We start from the raw sequence: 13,249 nt of genomic DNA, 5'->3' as shown, positions 1-13,249 counted from the left end.
CTAGAAAAAATTAGTTAGAAAAATTGGTGGGAAATTCAGAATTAGCCTTATATATGGATCATGAAAATTTCATTCGAACATGCGAAGGACTATAGTGTATGTGGTATTGACTCCCAAAAGGGCTACCAGATTTTACATTTTAATATTAAGATTGGTGATAGTACCTGGTAAACTAATTTCTGTGGAAACGAGGGGGTTATTTATTATGAATAACCCCCTATTTATTATAAATAACCCCCTCGTTTCCACAGAAATTACTGGTAAACTTCACCAAAATAAACAAAATTCTGTTCTGTCTGATAATTATTCAGCATATCCTATTATGGCAATCACAAGCACCTGAATTTCTATCAATAAGTTGCTCAATAAAGCCAGGATTGAAAAATTCTACCCCCTCCAGTCTATATTATGAATACACATTGATAGAAATTCAGTGTGATCCAATACACAGCTCAGTGGGTATTCTCTCTAGAGAAGTTGAGAGGCATAGCCTTCATTGACTTCTCTTTGCAATCATTCCTGTTTTAATTCTGAAAAAAATGTAAATGCCGGAGTCGGTGACGGTTTTTGCTTCGAACGACCTTTCGACACAGATGTGCCTGGATTTACACAATAAAAAAGTTGTTTTCAAACATTTAACAGTAATGCATAAAACTGTCACAAGGAAATCAACACTTACTGGCTTTTAATCCATTTTCAATCAACATGTTCCCTGTCCTGGGTTTATGTCGCAACTGAACTGGTCCCCTATTGTGACATCGCTTCTCCCAAGACCAGTTAACGTAAACCCGGGACAGGGAACATGTTGAAAATCAAAACAAGAATGCTTGCGAATGGAAGTCAATGAAGGCTACCTGGCTATGCCTCTCGACTTCTCTAAAGAGAATACTCAGTGGGTACCGTGTTCCGAAAAAAATCAACCCCCAAAATCCGCCACTGAGTAGAGAACATTAATACTGAGGTCCTGGGTTCGATTCTATGTTAAGACACGTTTTCAATTCTTCCTATTATTGGTACAGAAAAAAAGACGCATGTATACTCTTTGTCTGACACATAAGATGTACTGTAAATAAATTTTAGTTTGCTAGACCTAATTGTTTTCGCTTGCAGATCTATGTATTCACAAATCCTAACTTGTACCACTATGTTTAATTAAAGGCCGGGAGTAACCTAGAAAAATTTACACCCCTACAGCAATTAAGCATATATGGCAAGAGGGCAGGGCTTAGCAGTGTTATCAGAATAAGCAGCAGTCTGATGCTTGACTCTACACGTGCTCTGTAGCAGACGATATTTTGAACAGGGAGACTGGCATGATTTATCAAAATAAACTAAAGTTTTCCCGAATTTTTCTACCACTCTTCTGGATCTGTGAGGCACTGAAAGGATAGGTTTTTACTTTAACAAAACTTCACCCTAGGAATTACAAAATGAATTCATCATTGTTTTATCCATGTCTTTTAAAACATGTAGTTTTTTGATAATATACACAAAATATTGGTATATATGATATAATAATACTTATGATTTTCCTCTTGGTACCTTTCAATTATGAGAAGAATTTGGGGGGAAATTGTAGCTGTGCAATGGAGGACATGTGCATTGAAGGATTATTAAGAAACACTTTGTCCATTATGATATTTGGAGACCTACTATCTGTGATTGTCTCTTTTGACATTGTAATGTTCACACATAAGAGTCCAGATTGAGAGTAATTTTAAAGTGATGGTTGATCAATTGGACATTTGTCATCATTGGTGAGAGACAATGGGAGTTGCACAACTGGCCTAGGAGATTGTTGCTTAATCAGACAAACATCATGCTTGACATTATTCTAGAAAAGGTACCAGCAATCCTGCAAAACTCTGAAACAGCGATCAGACTGAACAGTCCTAATGAGTTATTTTTATAAAGTTTAACAATTTTTTTAAAGGAATGTGATTATATATAATTAAAAAATAAAATCTGGATTTACCAATGATGTATGAGTAAGTACTTTTTTCCACATTATACAGTGATTTGATTACATGTTTCCTTTGGTGCAACCCCCCTTATCTAGAACTAGACAAACATGCTCGTGCAATATGTGAGTCAACATCCGGTGTAAACAATAACAAAAGATAATCACACCCACAAACTGCCAATCTCTAGTTTGAAATACAAATTTAGCCCTGCTTCAGATTTTTGAGGCTAAAATAAAAACTTCATGAGAATTTATATCTAAAATAGATATGACCAATATATGCACAGTTATGAGGGGAACAAGCATACCCATTTTAAAATTTCAGTACAACAGCTTAATCTTTATTTTTGCAAAATAAGTGCTGCAACCTGAATGTGACCAGAAAATTCATATATTCCACCATTTTCACCGATTGGCTGCTTTTATACCCAATTGCCGGCCTTTAAGAAAATAGCTAGCCTTGCTGAATGTTTTTTTTTTTAAATAGAATATGAGCTCTGAGTATTTCATATCTGAAAGACTACTTGAATTTTTGCATTTTAAGGGATCAAATAAGGTCCACTGTCCAAACCATTTAGTCTCATTGAATGTAAATCAATGACCTGGATTAGGTTTTAGTCTCATTGAATGTAAATCAATGACCTGGATTAGGTTTTAGTCTCATTGAATGTAAATCAATGACCTGGATTAGGTTTTAGTCTCATTGAATGTAAATCAATGACCTGGATTAGGTTTTAGTCTCATCGAATGTAAATCAATGACCTGGATTAGGTTTTAGTCTCATCGAATGTAAATCAATGACCTGGATTAGGTTTTAGTCTCATTGAATGTAAATCAATGACCTGGATTAGGTTTTAGTCTCATTGAATGTAAATCAATGACCTGGATTAGGTTTTAGTCTCATTGAATGTAAATCAATGACCTGGATTAGGTTTTAGAGGCTCCCTGTGGGTTATGTGTTTAACGTTAAAAAAAGGGGGGATGGTTAGGGATACATAGCAATGTTCTAATAACAAAGACATTCTTGATACGAATTGTAGATTCTGGATCTATGCAGTATAATTGTGGAAGATGCCTCAAGAATTTCATGTCCTCCAGTGCTACAGTTGTTCAACATTTCAAGTACACCAAGTCAAGAAATCCAGCAACAAATGGAGCTGTAAACTGTGTGGAGAGAAACAGTCCATCAAAAAAGTACATCATTCCAGCTCATAGATATACAGTAAACATAATTATCACAAACACACTCATAGATATACAGTAAAACATGATTATCCCACACTCATAGATATACAGTAAAACATGATTATCACACATTCATAGATTTACAGTAAAACATGATTATCACACACTCATAGATATACAGTAAACATAATTATCACACACTCATAGATATACAGTTAAACATGATTATCACACACACACTCATAGATATACAGTAAAACATGATTATCACACACTCATATATATACAGTAAAACATGATTATCACACACTCATAGATTTACAGTAAAACATGATTATCACACACTCATAGATATACAGTAAACATAATTATCACACACTCATAGATATACAGTTAAACATGATTATCACACATACACTCATAGATATACAGTAAAACATGATTATCACACACTCATAGATACACAGTAAAACATGATTATCACATACTCATAGATTTACAGTAAAACATGATTATCACACACACACTCGTAGATATACAGTAAAACATGATTATCACACTCATAGATATACAGTAAAACATGATTATCACACACTCATAGACAGGGTTCGAAATTAACTTTTTCAAGCACTAGTCCGTACGGACTAGTCACTGTTGATGTTCACTAGTCCGCAAAACATTTCACTAGTCCGTCCAGTACATCATATTAAATGATCTGCATTTTATTCAACAGTATTTAATGATACCAAACACATCACAGTTGCAATCAATTTAATTTCTGACACATACAGAAGAAAGAGACCACCATATTTTATTTCGCATTCTAGATCTTCAGAAGCATACAATATTAATCTCCGAGTTAATCCTTTTATAAACATCCATAAGTGCGTTCGAGATCGACATTCCTGTGGTTTTGGTGCTCAGATCTTAGAGCCACAGGAGTTCGAAATTTTATCAATAAAGTCAATAAAATTCACTCGATTGACCAAGTCATGAGCTATAGTGTTATGAACTACTGTGTTAGAGCATAGACATATAACCGTTATATGTCTATGGTTAGAGTCGCGAATGACGAGAACATGTGCGCACAAACGTGCATGTTCTCAGACCACACTACTTGCAATTCTTGCACCTAGAATACGTTCTCGTGATGTGTACTCGGCGTTCGGAATCGGCAGGAATTTAACAATTTGTGCACGTTCGAAGAACGGCGGTCTCGAATGCACTCCATGTGTTTGGAAGCTTAGGATGTCATAGTCACGCAAACACTTAACCATGCAGGTAATTAATCGACCATAAGTTCAAACATCTAAGAGACTCAGACAAATCTTGCTAAAAATCTTTACCATATTCAAGATTGATTTCCAGATTTTCACTAGTCCGTACGGACTAGTGCTCTAGAGCGTTCACTAGTCCAACACGTTTTTTACTAGTCTCGGACTTACGGACATGAGTTAATTTCGAACCCTGATAGATATACAGTAAAACATGATTATCACACACTCATAGATATATAATAAAACATGATTATCACACACTCATAGATATACAATAAAACATGATTATCACACACTCATAGATACACAGTAAAACATAATTATCACACACTCATAGATATACAGTAAAACATAATTATCACACACTCATAGATATACAATAAAATATGATTATCACACACACACTCATAGATATACAGTAAAACATGATTATCACACACACACTCATAGATATACAATAAAACATGATTATCACACACTCATAGATACACAGTAAAACATGATTATCACATACTCATAGATTTACAGTAAAACATGATTATCACACACACACTCGTAGATATACAGTAAAACATGATTATCACACTCATAGATATACAGTAAAACATGATTATCACACACTCATAGATATACAGTAAAACATGATTATCACACACTCATAGATATAAAATAAAACATGATTATCACACACTCATAGATATACAATAAAACATGATTATCACACACTCATAGATACACAGTAAAACATAATTATCACACACTCATAGATATACAGTAAAACATAATTATCACACACTCATAGATATACAATAAAATATGATTATCACACACACACTCATAGATATACAGTAAAACATGATTATCACACACACACTCATAGATATACAATAAAACATGATTATCACACACTCATAGATACACAGTAAAACATGATTATCACACACTCATAGATATACAGTAAAACATGATTATCACACACTCATAGATACACAGTAAAACATGATTATCACATACTCATAAATTTACAGTAAAACATGATTATCACACACACACTCATAGATACACAGTAAAACATGATTATCACATACTCATAGATTTACAGTAAAACATGATTATCACACACTCATAGATTTACAGTAAAACATGATTATCACACACTCATAGATATACAGTAAAACATGATTATCACACACTCATAGATATACAGTAAAACATGATTATCACACACTCATAGATACACAGTAAACATGATTATCACACACTCATAGATATACAGTAAAACGTTATTATCACACACTCATAGATACACAATAAAACATGATTATCACACACTCATAGATACACAGTAATACATGATTATCACACACTCATAGATATACAGTAAAACATGATTATCACACACACACTCATAGATATACAGTAAAACATGATTATCACACACTCATAGATACACAATAAAACATGATTATCACACACTCATAGATATACAGTAAAACATGATTATCACACACTCATAGATATACAGTAAAACATGATTATCACACACTCATAGATATACAGTAAAACATGATTATCACACACTCATAGATATACAGTAAAACATGATTATCACACACTCATAGATATACAGTAAAACATGATTATCACACACTCATAGATATACAGTAAAACATGATTATCACACACTCATAGATATACAGTAAACATGATTATCACACACTCATATATATACAGTAAAACATGATTATCACACACACACTCATAGATACACAGTAAAACATGATTATCACACACTCATAGATATGCAGTAAAACATGATTATCACACACTCATAGATATACAATAAAACATGATTATCACACACACACTCGTAGATATACAGTAAAATATGTATGTCCATCTGGCAAATCAGTTTACCACATTTTTTCTCTTCAATCTTTCTGATATTCATTTGATATTTAGTACATTGCTTTACCATGGCAAGTTATAGATCAAGTTTGAATTTTGTTCTTGTCCATTGATTTTTGGCTGTGTTATGGCCCTTGAACTTTGAAATTTAGCTCAAATAGACAAATACTCAGTTTTCTGCACTTGTTTTGGTCATGCTTGTAGATGTTTCGGTACAATACTTTACCATGAAAAGTTACAGATCAAGTTCAAGAAATTGGAATCTTTCTTATATGACTTTTATTTTATGGGATCTGGTTATTCTTGTGCATAAACTTTTGACATTGATTATTCACACATGGTATTATGCAGACAACTTGCCATGGGGCTGTTGTAATGCTCTGCAATACTTTCAGAATGCTTGTTGTATATTAAATTTGGGATATACTTGTTCATTCTCTGAATTTAAGGATTAGTCTTGGTAATGTTCATTGATAATTTAATAATTTCCTATGAAAGAAACTCGATTCAAAGTATTTACATAATAGGTAAAAAGTTTTAAACAATTTGCCTTTACAACATGGCAGTAGTTCGGTGGGGAAAGACATTGTATTTTGGATTACACAGACAAATCACTCTCCAAATTTTGATACATCTGATCTGCTTTTCTTTTTAGTTTACAAAACTGGACATTTCATGCTTTGAAATTTAAGGGGGGAAATATGTTGAGAGAAAAGGACAATAAGAAAAAATAAATAAGGACATTTTTTTTTACTGTTCAGTTGGAAAGTCGAAACCAACAAAATTTTGATATAGGCCCAATATTGATAAATGCTAATTAAAAATGAAATTCCAATGCACTTGTTTCAAAGAAATAAAATGGGGGAAAAACAGATTTGGAGAATATTTGTTGCTGAAGCAAACCTAGTAGGAACCCTCTCTTCAAATAAATTTCAGACGAGGGGTCAGCTTTGTTTCACCGAGTGGCTGTCCTTCCAGTAGGACACTTCCTGTACCTGCAATGGCTCCTTAAATCCTCGAGTCATTTACTGTTTAGTACACAAAATGGATAGCTTTCCCCCAAACCCAGATTAATCACTGGAATTATATTTATGATTTCATGTGAAAACATTGTATTATAATAGCAAGATATCAAATTGCAATAGATAAGGAAACTACAGGAGAGTATTCTTATACATTCAAGAGAAACAATTTTGTTAATTGTAGGTTTTTGGCAGAGGAAGTGGAGCTGATTGTAGATGTCATGTACAGAGGCTAAATACCCTAAGACAGGAACAGGACATAACTAATGCATGCACTGCTGTCTGTGACGCTAGTCACTCCGCAGTAAGAGATGACGAGTTAGGGTCTGGTTACACGGAACATGAAGAGGTCAGCTTTATTTTTGTACAGATGTATTCATCCTCATTTCAATTTTATTTACTTCAATTTTAAAAGGGCAAAGTCGAAGCCTGTGTGAATTTCAATATACTCATTACTTTAAAGTAATACAGTAATAAATGGTGTTTTAACAGGAGGAAATTAGTTTGCAATGCTTCTTGGCAAAAATAAGGGTTTAAAAAATCTTGTTATTCAGCGTATTTTCTATAAAACAAAATTTTGTAAATGGACGTTTCACATCACGATACTTTATTTTTCAGTTTATCTTTGAGAATGTTAATAAACCAATGGATTCTTGGTCTGTGAGAGAGATTTGGTTGGGTTTTTTTTATTGTAGCAGATGATCATCAGACCATATGATAACTCTGGGAGTAAATGGAGTCAATATGTAGAAGAAGTCGCTGAAGATTCCATCAATGAAATCCTCCAACCTGGGGAAGAGCAATATACCACTGATGGGAACCAGTTTTATGGGTGCAGAAAACGCAAAAGAGAAAATGGGAACAGGTATAGGGAATTTTAAAACAAAGTCCTGCTCTGCTCTTGACAATCTATTAGTTTGATGCAGCTACACCAACAAAATAGTGAGGCATAGTGATTGGATAGGCATTATTTAGTAAGCTCGTAAAAAATCGTGAATTTTAAAATCTTTATTTAGAAGTGTGTGATATAGCCTTTTCCACTAATTGAGTTCCATAAGGACCCACTAGTATATCAGCCAATTGTCAAAAAGAATATCTTCTGGATGTTGGATTGGGCATGCCTTAATTTCTCTGGTTTCTAGTGGTAGAGAGGGTAACAGAAACATGGCTGAGAGGGAAGCGAGAGAGCGGGAATCTGTAGGAAGAAAACAGAGAGGGGGCATTGGGAGGGAGGAAAGGGGCTGAAGGAAGGAGTGGTGGATGCCTTGTTTATCACCATCATCCCTTCTATAAACTGTAGTATAACATTGAGATAATTATGTCTCCCTTCTTTCAGGGGGAGACATTGTTTTTGTACTTTCTGTCCATTTGTCTGTCCATCCATCTGTCTGTCACAAAATCTTGTGAACGCTTCTCCTAGCTCCTACGTGGGTTATTGGATAGACTTGAAACTTTGTACAATGCTTCATTGCCATTTGTAGATGTGCACATTTTAGGGACAGGAGGATCCAATTATTTTCGTAAAAGTTATAGTGGATCTAAGAGGGGTGTAGGATGTAAAATAGCTTGTGAACACTTCTCCTCCTATATGGGTTATCAGATAGATTTGAAACTTTGTACAATGCTTCATCGCCATTTGTAGATGTGCATATTTGTGGGACGGGAGGATCCAATTATTTTTGTAAAAGTTATAATGGATCTAAGAGGGGTGGAGGATGTAAAATAGCCTGTGAACGCTTCTCCTACTATATGGCTTATAAGATGGACTTGAAATTTTGTACAATACTTTAATGCCATTTTGCAAATCGAATTGTTTTCCATAATGTTGTAGTGGATCTGAGGGGTGGAGGGTGTAAAATAGTTTGTGAACACTTCTCCTATGTGGCTTATCAGAGTTCATAATGTCTATGTTCCTGCTCATGCTCCGCCATACCATGTACATTAATGGGAGGAGGTTTCATTTGGAGCACTTCCAATCTGGGGAGCTGGGGAGACATTTGTTTTTCATAACAATCTCTGGTTTATATGTAGTTTCAGATCTGTAGCTGAAAAGCCCTACAGTCTGTATTTGTCATTTACATGTATGTTTTGTCATTTTAGCTACAACAGAAAAGGGATGAGATCGCGGTATGATTCTGATGATTCCAGTGAAATTTCATGGAAAACACACACGAAGAATCTACAATACAGTGACGAAAATTACAACAGGCCTCAACCATCACAGCCAAGCTATCCTGTGACTCAGTTAAACAAACCCTGGCAAAATTCTACTCAAGAGAAATGTGTTGCTGAAATCACCCCGATCCAAAACAATGTTGCAACCTTCAAGAAACGAGATCACATGTTAGATACTGTTGATCAAAACAGAATTCCTTCAGCAAATGTGACTAATTTTGAAAATATTGCAGAGCCAAGACCCAAGACAACAAAACTGGTTTTTTCCAACCAGGAAGGAAAATCTAATGGATCAAAGTGGGACCAGTTTATTGAGAAGGAAGACAGAGAACCAGAGAATTCAGATGAAGAGTGTCCGGAGATCCCGCCACAGGATGTTGAGTTTGTAAGTTTACAGAACAAACTATGTCGAGGGGAGATCCCGGAGGGTGTGGCGCCACAGGATGTTGAGTTTGGAAGTTTACAGAACAAATTATGTCGAGGGGAGATCCCGGAGGGTGTGCCGCCACAGGATGTTGAGTTTGGAAGTTTACAGAACAAACTATGTCGAGGGGAGAGGAGTGGAAACAAAGATGGAGAGTCGGGGTCTCTTAAAATTGGTGACTCAGCATTGTTCTCTGTTGGCGATCTTGAAGACTCTGATTTTGATATCTAATTTTATTTTTTCATTAATGAAAATACAGGCGACTCGAGATGGCTTGAACTTCGATCTCTCGAAGTGAAATCATGGTCCCGATTTTTTTCTCTATATAACAAAGCAAATTTACTATCGATCTCTAGAAGTGAAGTGGTGGTAGCGTATACCCACCGTTACCCAAGCATGTAATACAGTGGAACCCCGTTATTACGTTCCCCCTTTAATACGTTAGTCCGCATATTACGTTGGAATTTCAAAGCACAAAACCATTTCTTAACAAACCTATATAAAATAGACCTCGTTATTACGTTGTCCTAAGATGCCGGGACTCGGTATTACGTTGTAAAAATTCCGACGAAAACGTAATAAACCCCTAATTATTCAATAGTGATTCTCAAAATAATAAGCCATTCACACCTTGACTGCCTGAGGCAGTCACCACGTAAATTTCCTGGTCTGTTTGGGGATTAGAGACGCTTGACTGATCACGCTTCGATAGATCTTGCGACATCAATACAGGTGAATACCCCGTATCGAAGCCAGTGATAAACAATTAAATAATGTTTATTTAGAAATTGTACTCTATGAAAGTTACTTCATTTTTCATATTTTGATAATCAAAGAAATAATTTCTCAACTACCTGCGTGTTCAGCATTGTGTGATTACCTTCGCTATTAAAACTCTATTTACGGACAGCTTTGGTACCAAACATGAAAGACAAGATTTATCGTAGCAATGTTAAAACCGCTTGGGTAACTTCTTGGACATAGGTGACTAAAGGAAGTGTTCAATTAAAAAATTGTCCGTTGTTTCGACATGCAGCTTTGGTGTTCGTAAATCTCGTCCATACATACACCGACCAAACTGTCTTGTGTTATCGGCCGATTCGTGCACGGCATTTACCTCTGTGAATATTCTAAAATCCCCTGATGCGCACGTGATTTTAGTGCCATCATTTAGCGTTGTAAATGAAATCTTCGTGCATCATTATATTTTTTTTTATGTGGATTGCGCTTAAATTGTTCTCCGTGTTTATCGTTGGTGAGAAAAGTGTGTAAGTGTTGGGTATCGTGTGCGTTTTGTGTCTATAGTTTTGTTGTTTTTTGGATGGGATTTTTTTTTTATTGCGTTGTGTATTGTGTAATTCGCGAACTTAATAAAAACGATGTTTTGTTATTTTTTTTAATACGAATGTTGAATACGAACCGGAACGAGTTATTGAGAGAAATTTACATGAACGCATTGTTTTAAAGTTGAACAAAATGGCGGTCCAAACGAATGCAGAAAAGCAACGTTTATCAAAACATCCTTATGAATCTTAACCAGAAATAAAGAAAAGGGATAAGAACATGAAGAATTACGGACATTAAAGATAAGATGTAAATAAAACAAAGTATCATAGTCTTTTAAACAAAGAAACAGTAAACATATATTCACACACCCCTTCACGGAGTACCAACGGACGATATACAATTTCCAAATGATATTTTTAATGGATTTCACTGGGAACGTTTATTACGTTGCCCCCGTTATTACGTTATTTTATCGTGACAAAATGGAAAACGTAATAACGGGGTTCCACTGTAATTTCCCCCTTGGACCTTACCTGGATTTTGTGGAGGATAGTGTGGCTGTGGTAATTGGGTGTTTACATGGGTGAAACATCCCCTGTGCTTCATTGTGGAGGTGACACACTTGAGTATATAATTGGCTAATTGGTCAGTTTACACCTTACACAGGGGTGTTGTGATGATTAGAATTATATATCAATCTAATTAAAATTAGATGTTTGATCCGCTCGCGTACTCGCATACATAACGCGAGCGGATCAAACATCTAATTTTAATTAGATTGAATTATATATAATCCAGCTATGAATAAAATCTATAATTTGTTTTGACTTGACAACAAGAGAGTAAGTTTTATACATTAATTTAGAGGTCTACTGACTGTTAAATTTCTGGAGATTGTTCTTTGTGTAAAGTTACTTTGAAACTTCGTTTTACTCATTCATTAGAATTTTTGCTTTGTGTAAAGCGACATAACATTGTGCTCTGTTTAGTTAGCGATAGTAAAACTTTATCGGAACTTGGTTTTGTACGCATGATTAAAGAGCAAATAAATACACTAACTTTGAAATCTTTTTATTAATGCAAAATAAGGTTCTTTATTTTGATATCAAATTAACTACCTGACAAATATGAAGGAAAACATGTCAAAACGATATGATCTTGTTGGTAAGCATTTCCAGTTACTGCATATAGGCGGACCTTCAATTTCCGAATTTCAATCCCTCAAACTCTCGATTTCTCAAAGTTTTGTCTAGGTCCCTCGAACTTCGAGTTATAGAGATTCACCTGTATGTGTTCAATCACATCCTCATACTGATTAAGACAAAACCTCGTATGTATCTGCACAAATATACATGTATACAATCAGTACGTGTACATAACACATTTAAATTGTTTTATTATGCTTCACGTGTTTTCAATTATATACAGAGTAAATATATGTACAAGTATCCTTGCATATCATTCTAACAATTAGTATCTATATGGATCTGGGAAAAGGACTTTTTGTCTTTCCTATATATTATGCAAAGTTTTATGTGCCGACTGACCCACCCCTAGCCGCGGGAGCCATGAGTTGAATCTACATAACATTTGGATACTTGCATATCAGTATGATACATGTATTTGTCATATGTACAGTCGTCAAATAGTCAGCTAATTGGTACAGAAAAAAATTTGTATACCCAAATTAAAGATTGCCATGTTCCATTAGGAGATTTTTTTTATGATTCCTTTTCAGATCTCGTGGGCTCAATCTCAAAATATTCTGTAAAAATTGTAAAACTTGTGATATACTGATCACTAGAAATTCATTTACAAATAATCTCACTGGACATAGTTTCTGTACCATAACGGTTAAGAATTTGACCTGTAAATCTTCTAACGTTGTCTATGCTATTGAGTGCAACCTCTGTGACTTAATTTGTGTGGGAGAAACTAAGTGTTCACTTTATAAAAGAATATCAGGGCTGATTTCAATCAGATAATGGTGGTAACCAACTTCTCTATA

General features: G+C 34.8%; 1 protein-coding gene across 4 annotated transcripts; it reads left to right on the top strand.

Moving 5' to 3' along the window:
* Positions 1-19: 19 nt before the first annotated feature.
* LOC125646947 (MRN complex-interacting protein-like) lies at positions 20-11,431 on the top strand. 4 transcript variants are annotated; one of them, XM_048873610.2, is made up of 5 exons: positions 20-96; positions 3,004-3,157; positions 7,540-7,704; positions 8,051-8,220; positions 9,456-11,431. In XM_048873610.2, the coding sequence occupies exons 2-5, from the start codon at positions 3,035-3,037 to the stop codon at positions 10,183-10,185; spliced, it is 1,188 nt and encodes a 395-aa protein (XP_048729567.2). In that variant the 5' UTR covers positions 20-96; positions 3,004-3,034; the 3' UTR covers positions 10,186-11,431. The 4 variants fall into 4 exon arrangements, with proteins under 4 accessions (XP_048729567.2, XP_055997512.1, XP_048729569.2 ...); XM_056141537.1 differs by lacking the exon at positions 20-96 and adding an exon at positions 1,400-1,988 and having other exon boundaries at positions 8,054-8,220; XM_048873612.2 differs by lacking the exon at positions 20-96 and adding an exon at positions 1,401-1,843.
* Positions 11,432-13,249: the final 1,818 nt, after the last annotated feature.

Source organism: Ostrea edulis, chromosome 6, assembly GCF_947568905.1.
Source record: "Ostrea edulis chromosome 6, xbOstEdul1.1, whole genome shotgun sequence".
In the NCBI taxonomy this organism is placed as follows: Eukaryota; Metazoa; Mollusca; class Bivalvia; order Ostreida; family Ostreidae; genus Ostrea; species Ostrea edulis.
This window is presented reverse-complemented; position numbering and strand designations above follow the sequence as displayed.